This window comes from Pezoporus occidentalis, unplaced genomic scaffold (assembly GCF_034315485.1).
Source record: "Pezoporus occidentalis ecotype Australia unplaced genomic scaffold, CSIRO_AGI_Poc_V1 ctg23, whole genome shotgun sequence".
In the NCBI taxonomy this organism is placed as follows: domain Eukaryota; kingdom Metazoa; phylum Chordata; class Aves; order Psittaciformes; family Psittacidae; genus Pezoporus; species Pezoporus occidentalis.
This window is the reverse complement of record NW_026914180.1, coordinates 5642265-5668523: the sequence shown is the minus strand read 5'-3', so window position 1 is coordinate 5668523 and position 26259 is coordinate 5642265. Positions and strand designations below refer to the sequence as shown.

The following is a 26259-nucleotide window of genomic DNA, read 5'->3' as shown; positions in this document are numbered from 1 at the left end:
GGGATTCTGGGTTCTCCCGGGCTGGGGCATGCCTGTGCTCCGGGTGGGGAACCGGTTTCTAACACCAACTTAATTCGACACCGTATCTAGTATTGTCATGGGTCTTTCTGAAACGGGAGGAACCGAGGCTGATTCACACTCGCACTCACTCCCACCCTCCCACACGCATTCCCCCTTCTGCCTTTGGTTTGGTTTGCTGCTTTCCCCTCATCCGGGAGCAACGTGTCCCAGCCGGGAAGCAGCTCTGGGGCTGGGAGGGGGGAGCCCAGGCATCAGTGGGGTCCCTCTTCTAGGGCTGGTTTCTAAGGGGGCTCGGCTGGCAAAGGAGAGAGGGTCTCCCCGTGTACCGGGGATGTTTCCCCCCCTGCTTCCCAGCGGCTGCTCCGGAAGCGAAGGACAGACTCTTCGCTAACCGCGGGATTTACCTTGCCAATAAATTTGCGGATCAATTAATCCTTGTCACCGCAGCTCTTCCTCAAATCAATTATAGCGAATTTAAATATAATCACTGGCTCATCCCCACCAGCTCAGGGCCATGTCTGGCAATTCATCCCTGCTCATGAGTTACGGTGCGGCTCAGCTCCCGCTCAGGGGCGCAGAGGGATCCGGCCCCAATATCCCTGGTGCCACCGCTCTCTGTATAGTCCCTGAAGATGGGGAGCTCTGAAAATGGGAACGTTCCTACTCCCGCAAGCCTTAAATACATACATATATATAGATATATATGGGGGTTTTTGGTTTGTTTTCCTTAACTCGCGTTAACCTTCCACAAGAGAACAGCGCGGCCCCTCTAAACGGCTTCTATAAAAATCCGGCCCATGAAACACGGGCTGTGGGTGCAGGAGATCCTGGCATGGGATTACGCAGAGGAAAAGCATTCCCCACCGCGGAGAGCTTCAGGTGGTGCCGCCGGAGGTGGCATCTATAGAGACAACGCGGTTATTGCCTTACCGGCCCGACACACCAGGGTAAATCATGAATCTGAATGGATCCCGTATGTCAAAAAACTTGATCGGGATAAACTTGACTCAGCTTCACCCTTGTAAGCACACAGTCACGCCTCAGGCTCTGATTTCAATTTGTAAACGATTTCCTTTCGGCCGCAGGTTGTAGACAGTTTAAGGCGGTTGAAAACTAAAGGTATTCGTCGCCCTGCGATTTTCCACGCAGCTGCTGCGGCTGCATCTTCGCGGGTGAACGGCCGCGTAGGGCCGCGCAGTCCCCGCGCAATGGCGGCGCAGGCTCCTCTGCCCTGAATTCAACCACGTGCTCGAATCAATCACTTCCAGCAGGACTTACCTCTTGCCTACACCTTAAATTATTTAAAACTCATTGGTTTGGGGAACACATCATTATCTTTAAAGTTATCAGTGTTAGTATTAATATAAAAAAATCAAGAGCTACCTGAGCTCACCCCCAAAGTATCCTCCCTCAGCCATTAATTTTCAATTAAATAGCTGCTAATTAAACTGCCAGACGTGAGCCACACGGCCAGAAATACGCTGTAAACCCAAGAGGTGTGTGTCCAAACGTGTCTCAGCCCTATGAAAACCAGCCTTGCAGGGTCCGGGGGGAGCTGCTCACGGACCCTGTATCAAAGTCCTACCGGTGTATTGTGTCTGTCTCAATAAAATTAATCTCTTTAAAGCCCAGCGTCTCACAAGAATACCTTCAGTGTTCCAGACTACAAGGGCAAATATGTTTTTCAGATTCTGGTTTTTATGGACGGATTAAAGTTTATTTTCCATAATAGGGCACCTAATAAAACTCATAAAGCTCTGTCAGTCTTACAGCTGGTGGCCTCATTTAACACTTTCACTTCGTAAATCATTTTACAACTTACCAGGTGTTTCCAAAACTGAGAGGAGAGGAGGGGGGCAGAGAGCCAGGAGGCGGGGGGAGAAGAAATTAAAGTCACTTAAAGTATCGATCGGGTCCCTCGGCGGTGGGTGCGTCTGCGCTGTCGCTTGGAAGGGCTTCAAAGAAGGTGTCCGTCCCCACGGGGGAGAAAAGCCTTTTAATCGGGATTTCGCACGCTCTTTTGAAGTGAGGAGGCTCGTCCCCACGTGCAGCGCAATCAAAGGCTCAAATCAAAGGTGATTAGCGGAGCCAGGGCAAGCGGGCGACCTGCTCCGCGCCCAGCGGAGGCTCCGCGCACGGAGCTGCCAGTCCGCGGTGAGGGCCCGGGGTTTTCCCGGTCGTGCAGCATCAAAGGGGCCCCGTTACCTCCCGCGGCCCCGGGTCAGCCCGAGGCCGGGCTGGGGACAAGAGTAGACGCGCACTCCGCCCGAGCATCACCTTAGGGTGCCCCTGCACCCAGGTACTCCTCACCCTGCCCCAGGGCCCTCATGCTCCCATCCTGTCGTTTCCCACCGCACCCCAGCTTCTCTGCACCCACCTGCGTGCCGCCCCCGCACCCAGCCTTGTGGTCCACATTGCTGGTGCTGGGGTTACTCTGCCTTAAGCCTCAGCTCAAGCAGGGCTAGCAAGGCTTTAATCTAACACCCTGTTTGTAATTTCATGTTTCGCTCGGTTCCCTCCCCCAGACACAGTAGGTAACAAGTCTCTTAAAACTTTCATTGCGGTACTTGAGAAGTGGTAAGTATGAACATGGACCTTTGGTAGACATTTTACTTTAAAAAGCAACATGGTTTAGGCATGGATGTCATTAACTGGCAATTTCATAAGCATTAAGTGCTAAAACAAAAGAACCAAAATAGGATCCATATGTTTGAGGTAAACCTGCTAAAAGTCTTTCAAATGGGAAACCATAAATATATAATCCCCCTCAAACTCTCCATGAAACTGCTGGGAATGAAATACTTCACTAGCAGAAAGACTATTATTTCTGAAGCCCAAACTGTTATGCTCATCCAAAACTAAGGGATTAACATCAGGTTTTTCTCTAGTTCTTGGCAAGACCCTTGCCTATACTCCCTCCTCCTCTGACACACCTTCCCCTTGCCCTCCACCTCAGGCACCAGAGATGTCCCAGGGTGGTGAATCTCTGCAGATCCCCTTTCTTTCCTAGCTTTCCCTTTGTGCATTGTGGGTGCTGGGGTAACCACCCTGTGCTTCAGCTGTGAAAGCAGAAATACCCGAGCCATTCATCACCCCTGAGACGTGCAGGGTGCTTCTTGGTTGGCTGTTTGAATCCCATGAACAGCAGTGCAGGACAAACTGTGGAAGGGATGAAGCTCCCAGGGGACCTTATCCTCCCTTGGGCTTTTAATGTGACCAAATCACAGTCCTTCTGCCCCCAAAATGCTGGTTCAGGTCTGGCCAGAGTTCAATACCTATTGCTCGTTACTCAGTTTTCTATTTCCCACTAATACCCATGTAATCGGGTCGTATCTGTGGTGGGCTGGGGTTGCCCTGGATTACGTGAGGTGGTTTTGTCTTTTCTGGGACTTTTGCTTTGTTTTTCTTGCTCTGAGGAGTGAGGGGCTGTGTAATGTCTCCTCTGAAGGGTCCCCTGCAAGGGCAGTGCACTCAGGAGGTGTTTACTGTCTCGTTTTCCCCAACCTGAGGACCGAAGCGCTTTAGTTTAACTGAAGTCCTAGGGCTCTCCCTGTGTGGAAATGGAAGTGCCTGCATGGAAATGTGGGATCACTTGTAACATGTAAGAGGTCATAGTGGTCATCTAGTGATCTTTCTCTGATCACAAGCTGCTATCAACATCAGGTTCTCAGCTTCCTTCAGGAAAAGAAACAGGATTTGCTGAATTAAATCTAACTGGCACTGGTCTCTAAAACCAGTAGATGAGAAAGATGACACCCTTTTCCTTCTGTACAACCAGCAGAGCCAGTGGCTTGCAGTGAATTGTGTAGCTGGAAGGCTTAGCCCCATTTTACTGCTTGCAGGACATTCATAAGCAGATCACAATTTCCTCTAATTAATCCATTATTTGAAATTATTATTCACAGGACTTCTGTTAATGTTCTTGGCCGATGGTAACTCCCTAATTCAGCTCCCTCTTCCCTCCCTGCACAAAGGAGATAGGGATGGAGAATTCCTGTCCCCACCCAGCCCTGCTGGGCTGTGGGTACCATATCCATAAATACAAACAAAAGGCAGCCAACATGGGTTTTTAACCTGGGGATGGGGCAAGAGAGCGATCCCAATTTAGAACAGCATCTCATGGAATGGGGCAGACTGTCCATTGCTCAGTATCCCCGGATGCCCTTTCTGGAAAGTACGTGAGAGCCAAGCAGAAGCTGCTGAGCTGCCTCTGGTGCTAATTTCTGCAGTGTAATAGCGTCTGGCAATGCTCAGAGGTCTGCTTAGACCATCTAATGAGCCTTTTTGGACTTCAACATGATGAATCTATAAAGCATGTATTGCTGTAGCAGCTAGGTGCAATTTTAGAAATGTTAATGAGTAATTACATAAAGGTTGTCCACAGTCATTGATGTTAATCACTGTTCTTTTGCCAGAGATAATTAAGATGACACTTCAGCAGCGTCAGCCAGTGGTTCCTGCTGTCTCTGCTGCCTTCCCAGCTCCTGCCACAGCTCTCACCCTCCTTCAGGGATCTTCTCGACTACCTTCATTCCTCCAATGCTCTCAGCCCCCCAACTTTTCCATTGACTGTGGCCTGAGGATTTTTATGCTGTATATGAGTATTTTGCATGGTCTTGTGACGGTGAGCTGAGGGTGCTGGGAGAAGCAGATTCAGTTGATGTGAAGCAGTGGTCCGCTGCCTCTCTACTGCTCAGAGCATTGCAGCACTCAGCTCTGTTCTGCAGGTAATTTGCTTACAGAGTATGTGCAAGTTATTCCACCTTTCTTTGTCCTCCACCTCCTGGAACAGCTGTTTTTCCCACCTCTTTTGCCTTTTTGTGTGTCTTGGAATCCTCTGATGAAAGGATCATAGGCAGTATTGATGATTATGGAGGAGCTGGAGTAACACCTGTGTAAGTATATGGTTTGCCATAATAAAACTTATAAATTTTATCCACATTCACTATTCAGCCTGTGCTGTTCTCAATATTCGGGTGCTGTTCAGTGTAACCCAGACTTCAGGTGATGGGAAGCGCAGGATGGAGGTTTTAGCGGAGTCATGCCAAGGTGAGAAGGCCAACGTAGGTGTCTAAAGCTGGATCACTCCCAGGGAGCAGCAACTCCTGGCAGCTTGGGCCATGCATCATGGAGAAGACCTGTTCTGTTGAGTCTGAAGCTGCCCAGAGAGACACCTTTCTTACCACTACAGATCCTCCTGGGTGCTCTTGGCTTTGGGGATGGGAGGAAGGAAGCAATGGTGAGATACCTGAAACCCCCACTCCTTTATTCTTCCACATCTTCACCTTTAGGACTGAAAAATCCATCTAGAAGTTAGATTTGAGATTGAGCAGCAGAAGAATACGGGATAATGTTGAAAAAGCTTCCATATTCTCTTCTGCAAAACCCGTTAGTACTGTGCCTCCGGCAGCTGCACGTCAGTCCTGACTAGCCCTGGCTCCTCCCTGGAGGAGGCCATTGCAGGGAAAATGTTACTCAGCATCCATGAGGGTGTTAGAAATCTGGCTAGGAATAAAGATTTGCTTCTCCAGCCCTCAGCAGTCTGAAGGCTCCTTTAAACTCACAGGCCTGGTTTCACAAGGCAGCCCAAGACACATGGATGGGTTCTAGTGTCTCTCTGGATCTGATTCTCACATCACTTTGAGACCACAGGTAAGGAAAACAAAACCCACATCAGCTTTCAAGCTGACCCGCTGCCTGCCACTCAGGCTCTGAAGAGGTGGTGAAATGCTCCCTAGAGCCTCCCTGGACAGTCTTTATCACCATAGGAAATGCCATTGCTGTCCCTGCCTTTCTGCACTGCTTCTTGATCTCTGCTGCACAGTAGCTGCATAATCCTTGGCATAACACGTATCTTCAGAAGACCAATGGAGCCAGTTTCAAACCATTTACTTACTGAAATTTGGAAAGCAAACACGATTCAGGCAACATTTTAAGGGTGAACTGAACTACAGAGTAAGGTAAAAAAAAATCCATTCAGAATCTAAGGCTTTGGCTGAGGAGGAGGAGGGATGATTTTGTGAGTAAGATGCAAGCCTAGTAAATGCAATCAAGATGACTTGTTTTTCCCCAAGGTGGCACCAAGTCAGCTTATCGTCTCTGTACTAGAAAAATGCATTGTTCCATCTCCTGACTGTAACAAAAAGCTACTCCTGCAGTGGGCTTCACTGCCTGCTGACAATAGTCCTGTTATTTCACGCTGGAGCCGTGTGTACCTGAGCACCCAAGAGACTTGAGGGTATTCTCACCGTCTGAGCAGTAAAAAGCCTACAATGGAGTTTTTAATGAAAAAAGTGTCATGCTTGGAAATCTTTCACTTATGAAATGAAACCACCATTTCACTGTTACTGGCAGTAAGGAACTATTCAGAAAAGGTCTGTTTAATTTCACTCTGTACCTCTCATTCTAGTTCCATTACTCAAGACATTTTTGAGTGCGTTCACTTTGAAGCCCTCCTTCACACAATGTGAGCTGGTTTTGGTGTGTGAACTGTTTTGTCCTAGGACACAAGTTTTAAGGTATTTCTGGTGCCAGCTGGCTCTTCCTAGGCTTTTTCTCAGTAGATACTAATTTCATTTCCTTAAAGTGTTATTAGGGAAACCACATGATATCCGATTCCGAATTGTGCATGCATCTAAATTAGCGGAAGACTACTGTAACTGGCTTTAAAGCAAGGATGCAGGTCACACCAGAATTTGAGGACAGCACAGCTATTTTATATGAGCAGCTGTAATGTCCGTGCCTGCGGGCCTCATGGTAAACTCAGCTTTACTGGAGGGTGAAGGAAAGTTCCTCCAAGAGATGAAATCACAAGAAGTGGCATATGGTAAAAGAGTCATATCTCTACCTACCATTCCTGAAATCAGTCCAACCTGGAAAGTCTTGGGTAAAACTTACACCCTGCCTTTGGAAAAGTGACTCTACAGATCAAATTGTCTCCTGAAAACAAAATAGCTTCATCTACTGCAGGAGAAAATCAAGGATTGATTCTTGCACACATGGAATGTAGCCACGCACTAAGCTCCCCTTACACCCAATGCAACAAAAAGTTGAGTATTAGAGTTGCCACTCATGTATTTATTAAGCTGAAAGCACTGGCGTGCACATTTGGCACCACACTGCTCCCGGGCTGTAACTTTTCACGTGCAAAGTTCACCCGTAGAACAATGCAAGCCAAACGATCCCAGATGTGGTTTAAGCACAGTATTGGGTTGCACACCTTTGCTACCGCGAGGCAGGACAGATCTGCTTGCATCTGCGCTTTTGGAGCACAACTGATACCAACTCGTCATCCCCGGTGTGTGGGACAATGGAAAAAAGTCAAGTTAAAAAAGCCCTGCAGATACTTGGCCTATTCAGGTGCAGCACTAAAACCCTGCCAAAAGGACTTGTGTATGATTTATCAGTGTAACACTCCAGCCAAAGCTAAAACCCAGACTTCGCTGCCCTGTTAATTCTGATACAGAAAACAGAGAAGGCTTAAAACAGCACTGTCCAGCTTGAAAGAAGACAAAAATTGACATCATGATAATAGCTGTGAGTGGATAGTGCTGTTTAAAGGGGGATTGAGATCATCTACTGTATAGCTAAAAAAAAAAAACAAACAAAAAACATCCAGCTTTTAGTTCAATGCACCTAAAACAGGTCACGCTGTATTTTCCACTGGCTTGTCAGGAGTAAGGGTTAGTGCTGCAGCTGCCTGGTGTGTATTTCCAGCATAGTGTATTTTTACCAATTGAAAGCCTATTTTTGCTCATGAGGTAGCAACTCTTCCAACCCTCCTTTATGAATTAAGTTTGGACAGTTTAAGTGGCATCTCCCTTACTGGAATGATCAGGCAACGTTTCTGGTGGAGGCTTGATGCTAGCTAACACTCGATATGGAGAAATCTCAACATCTTTGTGTATGTGCGTTATTGAACATTTATCCCACAGCAAACAAAGCAAAACGTGTCCAAGAATGGTGTAACTTCTCCAGCAACCTCTGGTGGCAGTCAGTGCTTTGTGTACAGCATTACAGGAAGCCTCCTGCCAGCACTGGGACTTGCTGCTGTTATAGAAAGACCTTATAGCACCAACAGCCCTGCTGTAAAGAGACGCTTTGGCAGGACTGTCGGTGACAAATTCTTTCTCTGGGTTAAAAAAATATGATACTTAAAATCATACATTATATCTGCACACACTTATGCATGTATATCATTAAAATATATATTAGAATTAAATATACAATAATCTCAGCTTTCCTTTTCACAATGTGCCTTTAATCTTTGGGATGCGACTGGACCAGTGACAGCTTGCAGATGCGTATCTGACCACCAGCACATTCTGACAGGCCTTCCACCTTTGTCAAGCTGTAGCAATATGGTCAGCAGAACTATGATAAAAATTGTTAAACATAACAGAACCACCAGCAGCAACTGTCCTCATACCTTCACTGTAGACTGACAATGGATTCTGGCTTGAAAATTCAGTCTTTTAAAAAAAATATATTTATACATAAATGTGACAAGTGTAAAAGCTGCGGGCAGGTAAAATCTGTTTGCTTCAGGAACAAAGCAATGGCTGTAATAACAGTTAAGTTTGAACAAAACATACTAGCTGGTTAGGATAAATAATAACTAATGCAAATCTCAGTGTAAAACAAATAGCAAATGTAATTTCAGACTGTAAGGTTAAAACCATGTCCTGTAATTGCATAACACCTGCATCACACTGCCTCAGGCAGCTGCAGCAAGTGAATAGACTCCAACCCATAAAACACAAGGCAATCCTGACACAGGCAGCAAAGGTGGGCAGCTCTGACCACCAAGCAAAGCGTGTAAACAAGAACCATCAGCCTGGCACATTTCATGTACGGAAGATGTTTTAACATCTATCTGGTGGAGCAAAGTTGCCTCAACCTTGTGGTTAGAACAATGTGCTTCCATTTGTGTATTATTAAACCACAGACATGTTGAAACGCTGGGTGTACCCAAACCCCTGCAAAAAAGGTAATGAATTAGGTGGCTGCTGCAGCCTGGGGGAGGGTGGTGCAATTTTTACTCACCGAGGTCCCAAGCATTCTGCAGCAGCCAGTTTCTAGGGATTTGCACCGATTTTTTGCCGGAGTTCAGCCTCCAGAACTAAACCACAAGGCTTGGCATGGTTGTTTGCAAGGGAGCTCTTTACATACACTATCCAAAGTTGTGACTTTTGTAACCACCAAAATAGTGTCAATAATTCTGCTGCCTGTATTTTTGTTAATTGGTATGAATTTTAGAAATATTTAAAAGCTTTTTTTCCTCTTCTGCCTGTTGCACGTAAGACGTTTTGTATGCTTAAAAGCTGCTAATGGCATGAGATGGGCTGAAGAAAGCATCTTGCTTTGTTCTTTTAATAGTAATCTCTGTTAGCTCTTACTGTGCTGGTTTAACCTGGGATTTTGAAACTGAGTGTCTCTGCTCCCAAGACATCTTGCCCTCTCCAACAGATACAAGGTGAGAAAACCACTGGCTGCTGGCAACGGGGAGAAGCACTCCTTTGCCTGAAAACGTTATTCATACAACTGAGCAAGCAGAGTATCCTATATTCAACTCTTTGATTAAAGCATAGTAATAATTCTTGTCCACCTCCCTTGGTGCAGAAGTGAAAATTTTCTGGAGGATGCCTACAGGGAGCAGATTCTGAAGCAGCTGAATAGATCAGTTGGTATCAAATACAATTAGGAGGCATCAGAAGTGAAGAGGCTATTGGACACCAGAGGGCAAACCTGCATACAGAAACACGGCTGGCAGCTCTAGCACAGGTAGATGGTGCAGCTGCAGCACATGACAATATGCTTCCCTCCCTCCCCCCAGTTTAAGGTCATTCCTTTCCTGGCAAGCTAGCTAGAGTAAAGCTAATGTAAACAGCAAGGCCCTTAGAAAAATTGCAGTTTAATGTGTAATGGGAAGGTAACCAAAGAAACAAACTATTAACACTGTTACAAAGAAATGCATGATTTTTTAACATCTGAATGGAAAATGCAAGCAAATGCTTTAGGAATGTATTCTCTTAATAAAAGACTCATACCAATATAATTCTTTATGCCTATAAAAATCCGATTATCACAAGTGATTAGACAACTCCAATTTTAAAGCTGCAAGAAACAGTTTAAAAGAGCAATAAAACCACGCTGTGATCTCTAAACCCAATAAAATTGGGCGTCAGATCTTCCAAGTTGTTTTACTACAACTTTGACTCCAACTGAAGATCTGTTCCTGACCCACAGTCAGGTAAACAATTCACAGAATTAGTGAATAACACTTTAAGAAAAAAAAGTTGGTTTCTGCCAAAAGTGACTCACCAGTACTTGTGCCATCTAGTGGCCTGTTTCTTCAGGCAAGTACAATGATTAGTTAATTAAAAGCCTTTACTTAAGGCTCATTCTTTAACAGATGGTGGTCAGTCTTATGCTATTAGTTTAAATAAAAGGCTAAAACATGCAATGCAGGCTCTCTTCATTCTCAATTATTTGGGTCTGAAAGACCATCAAAGCTTTGCATCTCTGTGCAGACTCAAGTTTCTCTACGAGTTTTATTAGAAAAACAGAACTACAACCTCAGTTTGCATTCTTTTGCTTGCAAAGCCTTGGTTGCTAGTTCAACTCTTTCTTTTAATAAGCTAGCTTCTTCAGCACTTTTTTGGGCCTGTACATTTTTCAGTAAGAAGTGGGTAAGGAAGAGTTTCAAGCCTTCCCGTAGCATTCCCAGTTTGGGGTTGTCAGATATCCTGTAAAGATACAGATCAAAAAGTGAATTTAGTCTTCTACTGTTTTAGAAGTTTCTCAATTTTCTTTATCTTCTTCAGAGAACACGAGGGAAAAAAAAAAAAAAATCCAACCTATAAAAGAGCTTTTCTGATGAGGCTTTCAAATTACCAGCAAGTCTACGTTGGTTTGGCAAACAGCCCAAATACACTCAGCGTACAATTGAACCTCAACAATAAAATGGATTATTGGAGCCTCAGACTTGCTTTATGTAAACAATTACATTACAGCAAAACCCGAGGTGAATGCCATGTCTGATCTTCCTCATGTTGCAGCATAAGGGTTGAAACATCATCACCCAATTTGATGGGTTAGCCTGTACTAATACACAAATGATAAGCTTCACCCCACTCACCCAGAAGAGTTTACTTGTTAAGAGATGGGTGTCTGATCTTCGAAAAGGCACTGTATAATTCTCAACAAAACAAGCAAACTTGTTACCTTCTTAATTACTACTCACCAAGGGCTCCCTACAGATCTCTCTGCTCACCTACCTCACAAAAATGTCACAAAGGTCTTCAGCATCTGTTTTGATTAACAGCATGCTTAATACTTGTCGCAAGAAACGGACTTTGGGTTTATCTAGTTCGCTGAATTCAATTACCTAGAAGAGAGGGAGAATTGGATTAACTCAAGTATTTCAAACAGACAAATTCTCTTCTAAATGAACAGCTTTTAGCACACCAACTGGCCTCCCATATATACAGAGTCTTAAGTTTGGCACAGAAGAATTGGCTGAGAACACTGCCTCCAAAAAACAATCAATAAGGAAAGCAGAGAACTTTTTAAGGAATTAACCTAGCACCACAATACCAGGCATAATTTTTCAACTAGATAAATCCAAGTGCTCAGTAGATTTCTTTCTGGTCTAATAAAAACCAACATCAGCTAAAAAGCATAGCAGAAAATCCACTGACAAGCCTATTAATGAAGGGGTGTTAGTACTAACTCAGGATACTCTAAAGAATATAATCTTACAACTGCTCTAGATACAGAACTGTAGACTTTCCGTATGTCTGGGTCACCACAGATTCCATTTTCCCCAAATTATAGTGTTATTGTAACCAGTTGGGTTAATTTAGTAATTTTAGAACAAGTTTTGTCTTGGCTTATGACCCTGAAAAGCTAAAGTACCAGCAAGGTAACAGAGAAAATATACATTTTCCATAGACTTAACAAATGCAAGGATAACACAGAAGTATTTTGAAAAGAAAACACACCAACCTTGAGAACTGAAAGTGACAATGATTTTGTCCTTAATAAATGAACCAACAGTGAAACCAAGTTGGAGACGGCAGCAGCTGACAGGTTTTCTAAGTCTTTGATTTTGTCCCAAATACTAAACTGAAATGTCACCTAGGTATCAAAGGTAAAAATATTAATCCTACAATCAAGTGACTGCTTGAATGAGTAACAACATAACAAAACTTTCTGATCTTTTATTCTTTACGATCCCTCTGTAAATTAACAGAGGTGCTTGATCAGACCGTTCAATTCCTCTGAAATGTGTAAAACAAAGGAAAGCAAACCTTCCGCTCTAGTTACTTCATTTCCTATTCAGACCTCACCATGAGCATGCCTTACCAAATGCATAGCTAGACCAGCAGAATTATTTCTCAGAATGAAGATCTTAAAAGGCGTGCATCCATTCTCAGGTATTTAATAACTGCCTTCCTAACCACAATAGCGACACTAAACCAAAGTAGGAACGGATTTTTCTTCACCTGAAACCGTCTTTGATATTCACAAAACTTGTTAGCCAAAAATGCATAGAAGGGGTTGTATGTCTTCTCCTGTAAGCAGCAGTGAAGTGCAACATGAACAATTTCTCTCTCCTGCTGATCTTTCAGTCCAAGCCTAAAATTCAGCAACAGAATAAGAATCATTTAGTAAGGAAAAAATTACTCACACAAAGCAACAGCTACAGTCAACATCCAAGAGTAACACCTGAAAAAATAAAAAACCCTGAACACTACAGTCAGTTTCACTTGTGAGGAAGCTCTTACAAAAACAGTCTTAAAAAATCACTGTATGGACAACCTCTTAAAACTGTGGGCTACATCAATATCCTGGTATGGCAATATGAAAATGCTATAGTCGTATTGATGTTAAAAGGGTTGGCTGCAAAAGCAAGACTTCAACAGACAGACATGGAATGATGTAAGTGTAATTAGCGCCTGAGGAAGGAAAGGTAGAACACTCCATATTTGTAACTCTTCATGAAGAAAAACAGAGAGGGCACTGCCATCATGAAGTCTTGTGCAGCAGTAGTGCAGCAAGTGTTGTTGCATGGTGTACCAATACAAACGTTAAATAGTGGAACAAGAACTGTAGCACCCTGTTGCAGTTATGTCACACTTGTACCTATGGCCATGTGAGGAAAAGCAGATTTTGGATCAGTATAAGCTTTTTCAGAGAAACACGTCCAGGGCATCCTTCACTTCCGCGAAGTATCTGCTTTTACTAGGGATAATGTATCACGATGTTTTTCCCACTTACCTAGCCATATGAATCTTTTAATCTCTAGGTCAACTCCATGCTACATAATACCTGAAATTCCTTATTGTTTGATATTAAGAGGATGCAGTCAGCCATTTCAAATCACCTTAACACACACACACATACACACACCCCAAAAAGCCTGAAGAACAGAGTCAACAGTCAGTATCAGTGTTGGCTGCTTCAGCATAAAGGCCAAGGACTCAACAGCCTTCCTACTTGAACAGCTGACCAGTCTAAAAAGAGAGCTGAGGCACTTTGGGCCAGGGATTGGCAACTAACTCGCAAGGCACCTGTTCTGTGAATAATATGATTTAGCCTCTCAGGCTGCCAAATGCCTGGCAGCATTAAAACCAATTAAAATGAAAAATGCTTCATATTATAGTTTGAAAAATGTCAAACAAAATTCTTTTCATTGTTTTAAAGCTCAAGTTTCATATGGCATTGGTGTAACTCAAGTGTATTTTCTAACTTAAGTTTGACTCCACTGGAACTTGCTGTACTGCCTGTAGTCTGCCATTGCCTGATTCCAATATCGCTCATTTTTATACACCTCCACACACCTGCCACTGCATTGGATCACAGACACACCCCAGATTAGTAGAGAAAATACTGTCTTTCAGCCACACTCCCATCCCCCAGCATTCAAGGTTTTACAACAGGAAAATCTCAGATGTTTTCTAGGCTGATTGCTAATGAGCAGTGAAAACTTGGAATTCTACTTCTCCAGAAGAGGACAGCACTGTAAGTGTCATGTCTGTGACAGAATTTCCTTGCTCTCCCATCAGACAAGTTCTACCTGATTTTATTACAGAGCAACAAAAGCTTCTTTTTTAAAACAAGTTTCCAGCTACCAGACATGCACTGTAACTCGTGAAGTTACACTGCAGTCACTAATTTGGCACAGTCTCCATCATAATTTCTACCATGACTTGCTTATTTAGGAAATAATTCATGTTGCCAGACAGCTATAACCAAGCAAATCAGCACTTTGATGTTGAACTTTATTCTTACTTTCACTTCTTTGCAGACCTAGCATTACTTTATCTTTTCAGACCTAACATTCCTAAACACCTAAAATTTAGGAGTCAGGATTGTCTTTCACTGCTGAGCTTCACTGTAAGCCTGTAGAGATTTCAAGAACCTGATAATCTTTGAAAAAGAATATGCAACCACCTCACCTATCATTCATGACTTACAGTATTCCCATGGACTTGTATATCTTGATCATTTTAAGAATTTCCTGCCGTATATGGGATAACTGCCTCTGAAGTAGGTTATCTATCACCAGCAGAAGCCTGCCTTTAAGTAGGCTAGTTACCATCAGCTGAAGCCCAAGACTATCGCTGCCTTTAGATCAAATATAGCAACACTCAAACCTTTTAAAAGTGACCTGAAATTATTTTAGTAGATGTGATCACATAATTGTTACCCTGAATTACACACCACACTACAACAGGGTATATAAAGCTTTTCAAAGTTTCAACTTTTGTGAGATATAAAATATCTCAAATTCTTCATGTCCATGAAATAGCTTTTAAAATTGCCTCTGCATCAAACTTTAGAAGCATTCATTCTGCCTTCTGTGTGAGTCTGCGGTTTGTGAAGGAGGTGTAGCCTTTCATCTAATGAAATGGATCAAGTCTTACTCCTGCCTCTTAGTCTCCAGTGACATTGCCAACCCCCCCTTTACATTGACACTTCTGCAATCACAAGCTGAGCCACTTCAGGGAGCTGTTCTGGCTTCAAATTAATTGCTTTTACTGTAAGGAGGAAAAAGACAAGCAGAAGCATAGTAGCCTGGACTTACAACAATTTAAATTACCATTTAATCACACCTAAACTCTGCCAGAGATATAGCATCAGATGAATCAACAAGGGCAGTCAAAATACTTGTTGATATATTTTCTTGTCCTCTTCCTCATGAGACTGACATCCAACTCATGAATATAAATTCCCATACACTCTGGAACACATGTTCACATTGAAGTTAATTCCTTCACTGACAGTTCTGTGTACTTTCCATTATACTCTGCCAGATGTGGGCACATTTCTGAATTCCTCTCTCTGAGCTTGCTGTAGAAAAATCAGTATCAACACACACACCAGGCCATCTGCAGTTTTTCTGCCAAGCCTGTATGTATACAGATTTGTATACTAGTTTAAATAGCACAGATGAGAGTCAAGGATCAATTTGCAAATTGAGCTACCAGGCCTTGGCAAGAACTGCAGCAGCAGCAGCTAATTTCTTTTAATTGAACAGGCCATATTAAGATATTGGAATGACTCCATCGCAGTCTTAAATCCAAGCTGTGTTTTTGCAGAAGTGGCATTCAATCAAATATTAGTTGACTTTATTACAAAGTCTGTTTTGGTTTGGTTATCAAATTAAATAATTGCATGCCATCCTGGTAAGATAATTCCCTTGAATTACAGGGCTGCAAAAGAGAAGTTCAGACCTGATCTCTCTCCCCTCTCAGTTACTACAGACTTACAGCACTATTCTGACAAACATAAAGAACAGCTTAGTTTATGCTTTTCCTTGTTCAAATCTTCTCCTAAACAGCTGTTTGCTAAGTGGTAAGGAAACTGGCCTTACCATGGAATGTGACCCTGAAGCAAATCCAAAGCTAAGAGGGAAGTGGAGGTGCTAGAACACTATCAGGTCATGCAATTATGTACAGAGACCTGCAAGATGGCTTAAAAAGGTGGTAAGAAGTAAAGGAAGTGGCAGCAGTATGGAAATCCAGCAAGAAAACCAAGAGGTATTTTGAAGGGGCTTCTGGTCTGCATCTGTAAGGAAGCAAGGCTGCAACAGACTTGCATCCACTAGACCAGGAAAACACATCTTCAATGCAAAAAAGATGCAGACTCCTGAAGTCAAAAGATGCTGGAAATCAGAGTTACAGACGTGAGTGACAATAATTGGGGCTACTCCTTTCTTTCAACTGCCAGTCAGTTCTAACTTCCCTTCTAGTCCCTTCCCTAGTCCTTACACCATGGTTTTGGTCCTTCTCCTCTGCATGGATAGCTAGCTATGCAATTCTCTAATTTTATTACCAATTAAATGTGCTTAAGCCCAGACCAATAATGGTATTTTTCCAACCCCATGCTATTTTTAGCTGTGGGATGCCTTCTGTGCTAGTCTGTACTTACTTGAGAAGCTTTTCAAATGCATCCAGGTAGTCTTCACTTGTCATCAAGACACAAAAAATACTTCTCCTGATATCGGTGTTCATTCTCTGCTTACGAGCAAGCTCCATTATCTTTGAACTCGCCTGCAAAAAATTAAAATTAAATGCTATTTTATTTATGCTTGCTTTATGAAACCTATTTCTGCATAGCCTTGTGTAAGACCATTAACGAAGATCTCCAGTAAGCTACGAAGCAGCAGCCCAAAGGTCCCGAGCTTTTGCTCAGAGGCATAAGAATCAACAACAGCTTTTTCAACTAGGGAAATATATTTTAATGTATTTTAATTGTGCCAATTATTTAAGATGTGCTTCTCTAATGTAACTCACCATGACATTCTCATTACACTACTTTTACAATCAGCTTAGATATATGCCACCCACAGACAGACAATGCTACCTGTCAGAATTTATACTAGGAAATCCACTTTTAAATCACACCTCTTTTTTTTTCTCGTGGGCTCTGAAACAAACTTAGGCACCTGTATGAAGAACATGCAAAAGATCACAAACACTTTCACTTACAACAATTGCTGCTTGGATTTACCTTTCCTATATGCAGTTTCTGCTGAGTCTTGCTATTTGTATCATCAATCATTGGCGCTCCACTCCAGGATGACCCAACTATCCACCAGCGACCAACCCGATCAGCACTGAGGAGAGATTCCAGGGAGACACGGAGCTCCGTTTCTTTTCCAGAACCACTTTTGTGGACCTTAACAAAATAAAAAAACCCCAAAAGCTATTATTTGAAGCTTTCTTTAAAAACAAAACCCCAAAACACAAAAAAACCAAATACTTTAATTGCTTTAAATTACTTTAAAACAAATACTTTAAACAATTAACTTAGTATCTTAATCATAAAGGTCTTCACATGTTCCTTCTCCAGTCTCAGTCTGCAGCCTGAAAAGAATTTAGAAGTTTCCCATATGCTCTAATTTCTCAAAGGCAAGAAGTTGCTTAAATCTACATTGAGAAGCTCTATTTTTTATTAAGGAAAAAAAAAAAGAAAAAAGAAAGAGAGAGATAATCAATTAAAAAGGAGCCATCCTCCAACCATAAAACCTGATTAAAATTCAAGACTTGATGATTGAAAAGTCAAGAGACTGAAGCTGACATTGAAAATCAGTTGCAGATTGTTCTGGTCATAATTTTCCTTTTCAACACTTCTGATCAAATAAAATGGCATGACAAAATGCCTTAAGTTTTGTACAATTCAAACAGCAAAGATTTCAAACTCTTTAAACAAAATATGAATTTTCAACAAAATCCTAGACGGTACCAGGAGGAGTGTGAAAATTTGAGAGAAAATTCTACAGAACTAGGTTACCTGGGCTTGGTTTTGCCTGGCCTATTATTACTGATGCACACATCCTGCACTTACACACTTCTGAAGATAGTTCTTAATCCAAAGAGACAGTTACTTTCATGCATTTTATACTAGGTTGTTCTAGCCAAACTGCCCTCTCTCCAGCTTTTCAGAAGTGTTAGACTTCAAAAAGAAATCTGGTGAGGTTAGAAGAGGGTGCCTGCATCCAAAATCTATGGAAAAAAAAGAACTTGTCATAATGACTCATTTCTTCTCCACAATCATTAAATTTCCCACAATCTCTTTTTCAAGTATAGGACTTTGAGGAAAAGTCTTTGGCTAAGTATTATGTCCTTTCCCAAACGGTTCTGCAGAAGGCTAGTTGACTGCTGAATTAACTTGGACACAGGAAGTAATACTTAATGACCTAAGAAGTGACTTTCGTTCACAAGAGTTTGAATGTTGAATGAATTAAAAAATACTATAGCCTATCAAGCCAATGTACAATACAAATAATTACTTCTGGTTTAAGAATAGCTTTACAACGTATGCTGAGAAAGTTCTCACCAGTGTTCTTTGCAATTTGCGGAGTTTTTCAACTGGTTCAGGATCATAACCAGGAATTTTACGCATGTCATTATTCCTTAGGGCCAGCATAGTCTCTAGCATAAACCGCACCTATTGGGAAAAGAAATATTTCTGTGGATTATGTGCTGAAAAGTTTATTTAATAAAAGTGGAAACTGTACTTTGAAATTACTATTCTGTAACAATAAGCAGCTTGGATAGCAATACACATCAAAAATTAGATTACATAAATAAAAATACAGAGAAAGATGTTACTTTAACTCCTACTACACACATTTGCGTTCAAGCTTCAATTCAAAGCTTAATCTGCTGAACACCATGGCCATTTTTTTAAGTGTAAAAATTATTATCAAGTATTATCAGGAGCACAGTCTATGCATTCTATGCATAGGCACAAACCAGTCTGAGTCTTGCCCACTACAAGCATTTTGGTGGCTGTGTCCAAAGAACTAACAGAAAGACAGACAAGAAGAATGCAAATAACTGAATGCCAACAATTGAATATTAATGGTACCTTAGAACCTAAATAGAGAGTAGCAGAAAACATTTTAGTAAATTAATACATGTATCCAAGTGCTTATTAAAGTCTATTCAGAGCAGAAAATCTTTAAAACACACATACATACCCTAGTCTGATCCTGGAGTTTCTTCTCTGCTGTGTTTGCTTTCCTCTGAGCTTCAGTGATCAGTTCCTTCAAAGCCAATGCATCATCTTTTCTTAAGGAAAAGCCCACGTTTTTCAGAAGAAACAAAATCAACTCAATCTCTTTTTCAGTGAAAGCGTTAACAAGCTTTTTCAGAATATCAAAGATCAGCAGGCAATGAACCACATGGAAATTATACAGATGAGCAATCAAGGCAAGCAGGTTTTCACATTCTTTCCCCTCAGCATCACTTTTAGAGAGTTCATTAAATTTCTTCACCACAGCTTCCAAAAAGTGAGCACCGACCTGGCAGCAGTTGCATTAAGGAGGAAAAAAAAAAAGTTTAAAAAAACCCCAGCCATTAACCATAAGTAGATTTTACAGACATCTGTAAAACATTAACTTCTGACACACTGCCACTATTAATTTTAAAGACATATTGTTGCTCCTCTCAGCCAGTATGGATGTTCTACATTTACATATACAAATATCTAAGTGGTGTGACAAATTCTTAAAGTATATGTTATTTAGACCTTATGTATGAAACCAGTTGCCTTTCAACACCTGTAAAAGAAAAGTGAATGTTATGAACTTACAGCACACATACATCAGAATTTGTTTACATAATTTTCATGAACACGTATTAGCATCTTCCCAGCTGTCAGGCTAGCATGCTGTCATTGCTAGTCATTCATCCAGTAAAAGCTGCATGTCAAAACCCAAATGCATCACAAAGTTCAGCATTCCAGAACAAAATCCTTAATAGAAGGGTAAAAAATAATACTGTAAAACAATCCCCAACATACCAAGTTTTCACAGTTGCTGAGCATAAGCTTAGGCTGATTTTGAAGTGGGGATAAGCCTTAGCCATTTATCAGTAGTATAACTGGGAGAAGAAAATTTGGAATTTATATTTGTGAAGAGTGAACAGATGCTGAAGACTGGAATTAGAAACCATACCAAAACATGGGTAGGTGATGAACACGCTGCTGCTAGACAAGACTTCCCACATTATGATGATGATAATTTTTTGCTGATTGTTCTTATGAAAAGCACAAGTCCAAGTAGCAGCAGTTATCTGCATTACAAGCCTTGACCATCTTAGGTTTTCATTAATCCAATGATCATATTGCACAAACGTATAAACACAGTCACTGCAACCCCAGCTTCTGCATTGCTCAAACTAATCTTAAATGCAGCTGTGCTATCACACTTTTGTGTAATACGTATTCTGTATTTTACAGGGGAAAAAAAAAAAGTGCGTTACAGTAAACACATTTTAGACTCAAAGATGCTATGTAACAGAGTCGGTAATACAAAGACAGTCTGGGTATCATCTACGTATTTCTAATACCTACTAGTGCATCTGTATCTAAAACCTATTACTGGGTATTCTGCAAAGTTCCAAAAAGATTCCGTTTCTCTCCTTCAAACAGCACTATATTAATATGTTGTATCTACCTTTCAAGCAGCAAAGAGGATTAAAAAAAAACAGTTTTATGGCAAGGCTGCATGGAGAAAGCTGCTGTAATTGCATCCACCTGATACTTAATACAGCTTCAGAGACAGAATTCAGGTCACTATATAATAAGCTGAAGAACTTGCATAAATAGATCTTTTGCACTGAGATATAGAAATAAAATGTAGGTGTAGAAAAACTTGATGGGAACATGATGCTGAAACACCTCTGTTTTCTGAAAGATATCTCACTGAAATGAGGTAAAATCTTCCACCAGTACTTTCAGCAGCTTCTTAACAGTAAGCAACAGATGCATCACCTCAATCATTCAAGCTTAAAACCACCACCACACCAAAAAGAAAAAAAAAAGAAAAAAATTTGCCATGCTTTTTGAAGTTTTTTATATTATGCAGTAATTGATACATCCAGCTAATTTCACTGATACCTGCATGATCTGGCTTTAAAAAACAGGATTTTTTCCACTGATGTAAAAGGATTTCTGTAACTGTAGCACTTTTCTTATATGGATATATATCGTTCAAGAACAATAACTTCATATACCCAAGGGAACAGAAATAGTCTAAATAAAGAGGAGAAAATTTGAAGCTTAAAACCTCCCAGTTTTATGGATGCAGAAAGATTTGGATGGAAAAAAAGAAAAAGACGTTTTTGTAACTGACCAGTGGCAACTCATAGAGGAAATAACCAGATAAAGGAACAGACTTGATCCCTTTCACTTGCAGACACCTAGCAAATAAGCTACAAATATTGATGAAATTCAACTACTGTTTTTTAGTAACAATCAAAAATGAAAAGGCAATTCAAACAAAATATCAAGGGAGACGCTCTACAAAAAATGTATTATTAAAATTACTTCCAACCACAAGAATTACCTCAATTCCTACATTATGATGAAGAACGCTGACTAAAAGGACGTGCTCCATTATCAATCTTGCAGGCATGGCAACTGCAGTAACACAAGCATTCAGGAGAATATCTGTCAAAGTCTCATTCATGTCCTTTCTGCTGTTGGCCATGTAGAGCTCTTCCATTTGTCCACTAATGGAGGATAAATTTGGTTCACTCAACCTATGGAGAAACAAAATCCAGTGTTCACTTCTTCTTCTCTTTACATGGTTCCACAATTTTCAATTTACTCAAGAAACTACCTCTTCTTTTTAGAGAAACTAGTTTGGCTTAAGAAGAAAGATTAAAAGGTGACACAAAGGACATTTTGTATTTTGCAGTGTTTACCAAACTAACATATGTTTAATTCTGTATGGTTGTTTTGTTTGTTTTTTAATATTCACAAGTAAAAACAGATTAGCAGCAGTATTTACAAAGCATGGTCAATGTGCTTCCTGTCACAGTGAACAGACTTATTGAGAGTTTGTTCTGAGCTGTTGTTAAGTATAGCACGTCAGTCTTTGGAGAAAATAAGAACAAAAATACCTCATAAGGTATATCAAATTCTAAACCACTGAATAAACTGCATACTGTAGTCAGCATTTTGTAGGTAACAGATAAAAGAAAATGCTTTCTTATTTTACAATACTCTAAATTTAAAATGCATAAAAGTGTGAATGACTTCTTCTGTTCTTCAGTACTTGAAGCTATGAAGCGCTGCTCCTCAGCTGCAGTGTTGGAGAAATTTAGTTTTATTTAATTACAAAATGAAAATAATGCTTTTTTTGGAGGGAGTTATAATACACTATGGGGATTTTTTTTATAGGCATACTCTAATTGACACGTAGTGAATTATACCTAGCACTTGCAGGCAACTGCTGTGTGGAATTCAGCCCAATCTTAAATTTATTTTCTATATTTTTCAACTTCTGTAACGACCAACTCTGAAAAATTTATACCAACAAAGATAATTATTATTAAGGATAGCAGACATGATTGCCAACTTAAAATCAGTTTGTGAAGAGAAAAGTCACATTCTTGCCACTTTTCTTTGAACGATGAGCACTGTCACACTGAACCAGAAAGACTAATAACTTTGCTTGTTACATTACCTATTAATAAGACCATTCACCATTTTCTTCAGTCTTCCCAATTCTTCTCTTTTCTTGTCATCTAGCGTCTCCTGAGCTCTCCTTACTTGAGGGGGAACATACTTCATAGCACTGTGATTATGACTCTTAATAGGAAAATAGTAAGATACCTAATGAAATCTTAAATGTTTTAGCACAAATATACATTTCTGTTTTAAGATTAATATGCACAGCTTTTAGGTAAGTATATATTTTACCATCTAACAACTAATGCCAAAGTAACAAATTCATACAGAAAGAAGCATGCAACAGGTTAACCTTTATGACCAAAGCAGCAAAACCCCTCTTCCCTTTACATGACCTTTTTTTTTTTTTTAAGTTATTAAAACCTGTTATCTTTCATCTTGGTTTTAATCAGATCTAACCAGCTGCAGATGTACCAACAGTTTAAGTTAGTGGCACACTAGCTAAATGACCCATTTCACCTTCTCTTCCTCACCTGTGCTACAAGACCTCAGATCACAGGCAGAACCTCTGGCATCATCCAGAAGTAAAGCTCTAGTTTGCAACAGATTAATTTGAACATAAGCTCTGTTTACTCTTAGCAGAAGCACACGGACTCAGTCTTAAAGGTCTTTTACAACCTATTTGATTCTGTGATAATCACTTTCTTTAAAGCTGGGGTTAAGTCCTTTTATTTGCTTGCCTCGTTTATACAGACAATCCCACACACCTTGTGCATTAGGGTGTTACCTACCAGCACCCTGACCTGGGGGAACTCTCCCCTCAACACCTCACCACTGTATCTAGGCCTTGGCAAGCCTCTTAAGACAACGCTGTTGCTGGGCCCGGCACTAGTTTCACCACGATAACACTGCCCATGGCCTGACTAGGTGACAAACATCCGTGCTTTACTGAGGTGATGCAACCTGCTCTGTGTTGATGTTATCGCATGTACTTTGAGAAGCAGTTAGCCATATCTAAAGTGAACACCCTACCTCCTCCTCGCCTGGGGGCTCGCTGGCCTCTGGCACCCCGTCGTTCTCAGTGGATGACGATGAGCTTCCGCGCTCGTCCTGTCCTTCCACATCCTCCCCCTCGGAGAGGTCCGAGGCATCCCCCGGATCCCCCTCGTCCCCCTCCGGTTGCTCTTCGTCCTCCTCGCCCGGCCCCGGCTGTGCCTCCCGCGGCCCCGGCGGTGTCTCCTCGTCGTCGCTGCTCTCGCACAACTTGCTCAGGCCGGCCCGGGAGCCCAGGGCGCCCAGCACGTAGCCCAGCCCGTCCCGCAGCAAGCTCTGAGGCACCTTCTCCGCCGCGGCCCCCTCCTGCTTCTTGCGGCGCTTGCCAAGCCCTAGCAGCCGCTCCAGGCGCCGAATCTCCTTGTCCTCTTCCTCGTTGGCCTCCAACAGGGCCCGCTTCCGCGCCGAGGTGGTTGCGGCGGCCGGGACCTCGCGGGGTGTCGGTGCTGGCACCGCCGGCCGCGCCGCCTCTTGCTGCCGCGCCGGCCCCGGCCCCTGCTTTCCGACAGCGGCGGCGGTGGAGGCCGGTGCTCTGGGACGGGCAGCAGGAACCGGTTTGGAAGGAGCTGGCTTTAAAGGAACCGGCTTGGAAGGAGCCGGCTTGGCCGGGGCGACGGGAACCTCCACTGGTTCCCCGCGTTGGAGGCGGCGGCGGCGGCTCCGCTTGAGCTTGCGCTTCTCCTTCCTTGCTTCCCGGCGGCTTCTACGGTTCTGCCTCTCAGAGTCCTTCACTAGGGGCAGAGGCGGTTGGTCGCCGGCTTTCTGCACAAAGTCCTGCACCGCCTGCCGCAGCCTGTCTAGCTTCCCACCGCGGCGAGGGCGGGCCGCCGCTGACCGCTTCATCTTACCCCCAGCCACGCCGCGCCTGGGCGCCGCCATCTTGAGGAAGAGGCGACTTCCCTCTTCCGCCTCGCGGCCGCCATTTCAAAAAGCAGCGCCCCCTGGTGGGCTTTGGCCGTCTTAGGAGGTCCCGGCTCTGAGGAGGTGGTTGACGGTGGCTTAAGGTCGCTTGAAACCCGTACCAAAGGCGCTAAATCCGCAGAGATCTCCTCTCTTTTTATATATGTATATTCAAGAAAATGTTAGGTTTGTCCTTCTTCTATACAGAAGGGACAGTCCGTGCCTTACAGCCGTGGCTTTGATTGTAAGGCCTGACGGTGCGCTGGGCACGAGGCACTCGCTACCGCCTCTGGAGGCTGCAGGAGCCGAGGGACACCGACACTTACGGCCTCTCCTCCACTCCATTTTAAGCCTCTTCCAAACCCGCCAGTCTTAGGTGTCCCTTCCTGAGCATGCCAGAGAAAACGTCCTTGTTCATGGCCTCTGTCCGGTGGTAACTGCTCTTGGAGCATTTCCATCTACCTTGCAGCACAAGGTGATGCAGCTGCTGGGAGCAGTGGTGATGGGACAGGCGCAGCATGCGACAACTCATCTGTCATTTATGTGATCATTACGTGAGGGAATTAAATGTCCCATGCCAGTTTGCTGCTGTCAGCAGGAAAGCCAATTGATTGATCTTATTTTTAGTCTCTCTGCTGTACTCTAGGCTTATGCAACCTGCTGGCTGTGTGTGTGTCCCTGTGTCCTCTCCTACCTCCAACTCCAAAATCTAATGCCGGTTGAAGCCATGTCTGGCAGATGCTTGGAGTTCCCCAGAACACTGAATTTCCCCAAGTTTCATCAAAATAGGTGACCGGGTAGAGGAAAGAATTTCTCAGCTGAACGAAGTTTCACAATATAAGCTTAGACCTTACCAGATGCCAGAAAACAGGAATGAAAGCCTGCACACATAACCCAGCTTCAGAAAAACAGTCTTGAATCTCCTGTGGGGACCAATCCATAGGAAGTCAGGGTTCATTATTTTGTTCTTTGGCATTGCACTCCTGACCACTCTTGATCAATGAAGTACTGCGTAGGACTTGTATTTTACCTGAAAATTTAATATGGCTTTATTATTCAGAAGATTATTTTTGTCTTTCTATGCATGTTTCTATATTCTCTCATTACATCATACGTCCTAGATGACCCATGCTTCAGAAATTCAGCTTTCTCAAGACTGATGCGTAATGAATCTTTCACCCTCAGTGACAGAATATGTTGCATTGATTTGTCAAGGCATTCCTTTTGCTACATTTTCAACTATATATTATGCTATGATTTATTGCTGGGCTGCTCTTTATTCATGCACAGACAGCTCACATGCATTTCACATCCTATTTATGGATTTATTGATAACAGTAATCCAGCAGCATGCCATAATGCTAGATAAGTACAGCTGAATATAATTTGAGAAAATATAAGATGCTTTTAAAACTCCAAGATTTGCATCTTCCTTATGCCTCACTGGGCAATTTTTCATTCAGGGCAACAGAGCTTTCCACTAATGGGAAATTTCACATATTTTCAAAGAGAGAAAATGTCAGTGTTTGCCTTCTTGAGTACGTCATGTCACAAAGCAAAATGGGGAAAGCATGTATTTTGTTGAACCCCATAATCCCAAATTTGGGTGAAAATGGGCATGTTACTTTTGCAAAAGATATACTGATAGAATTATTATCACCTGTTTGTGAAGTAAAAATACTTTCTAAGAATTAAAGCAATATTTCAAGCAAAATGTAACTATAATAATCAAATATAATATTGAGATATCAGTCTGCTTAATAGACTAATTCAGCATTCAAATCTAGTGACAGCATATCTCAATATGTACAATAAATATTTCATATACTATCCTAGAATATTGTGGTT

The 26259-nt window shown here is 42.2% G+C and overlaps 1 protein-coding gene across 1 annotated transcript; it reads right to left on the bottom strand.

Annotated features, from left to right (window-relative positions):
• Positions 1–10558: 10558 nt before the first annotated feature.
• Positions 10559–24425, bottom strand: NOM1 (nucleolar protein with MIF4G domain 1). Its single transcript, XM_062621483.1, has 11 exons — positions 23491–24425; positions 22514–22638; positions 21389–21584; positions 19019–19342; positions 18373–18483; positions 17044–17211; positions 16462–16583; positions 12531–12663; positions 12031–12162; positions 11301–11410; positions 10559–10769 (listed from the first exon to the last, which is right to left on the bottom strand). The coding sequence occupies exons 1-11, from the start codon at positions 24388–24390 to the stop codon at positions 10592–10594; spliced, it is 2499 nt and encodes an 832-aa protein (XP_062477467.1). The 5' UTR covers positions 24391–24425; the 3' UTR covers positions 10559–10591.
• Between the last annotated feature and the right edge of the window lie 1834 nt (positions 24426–26259).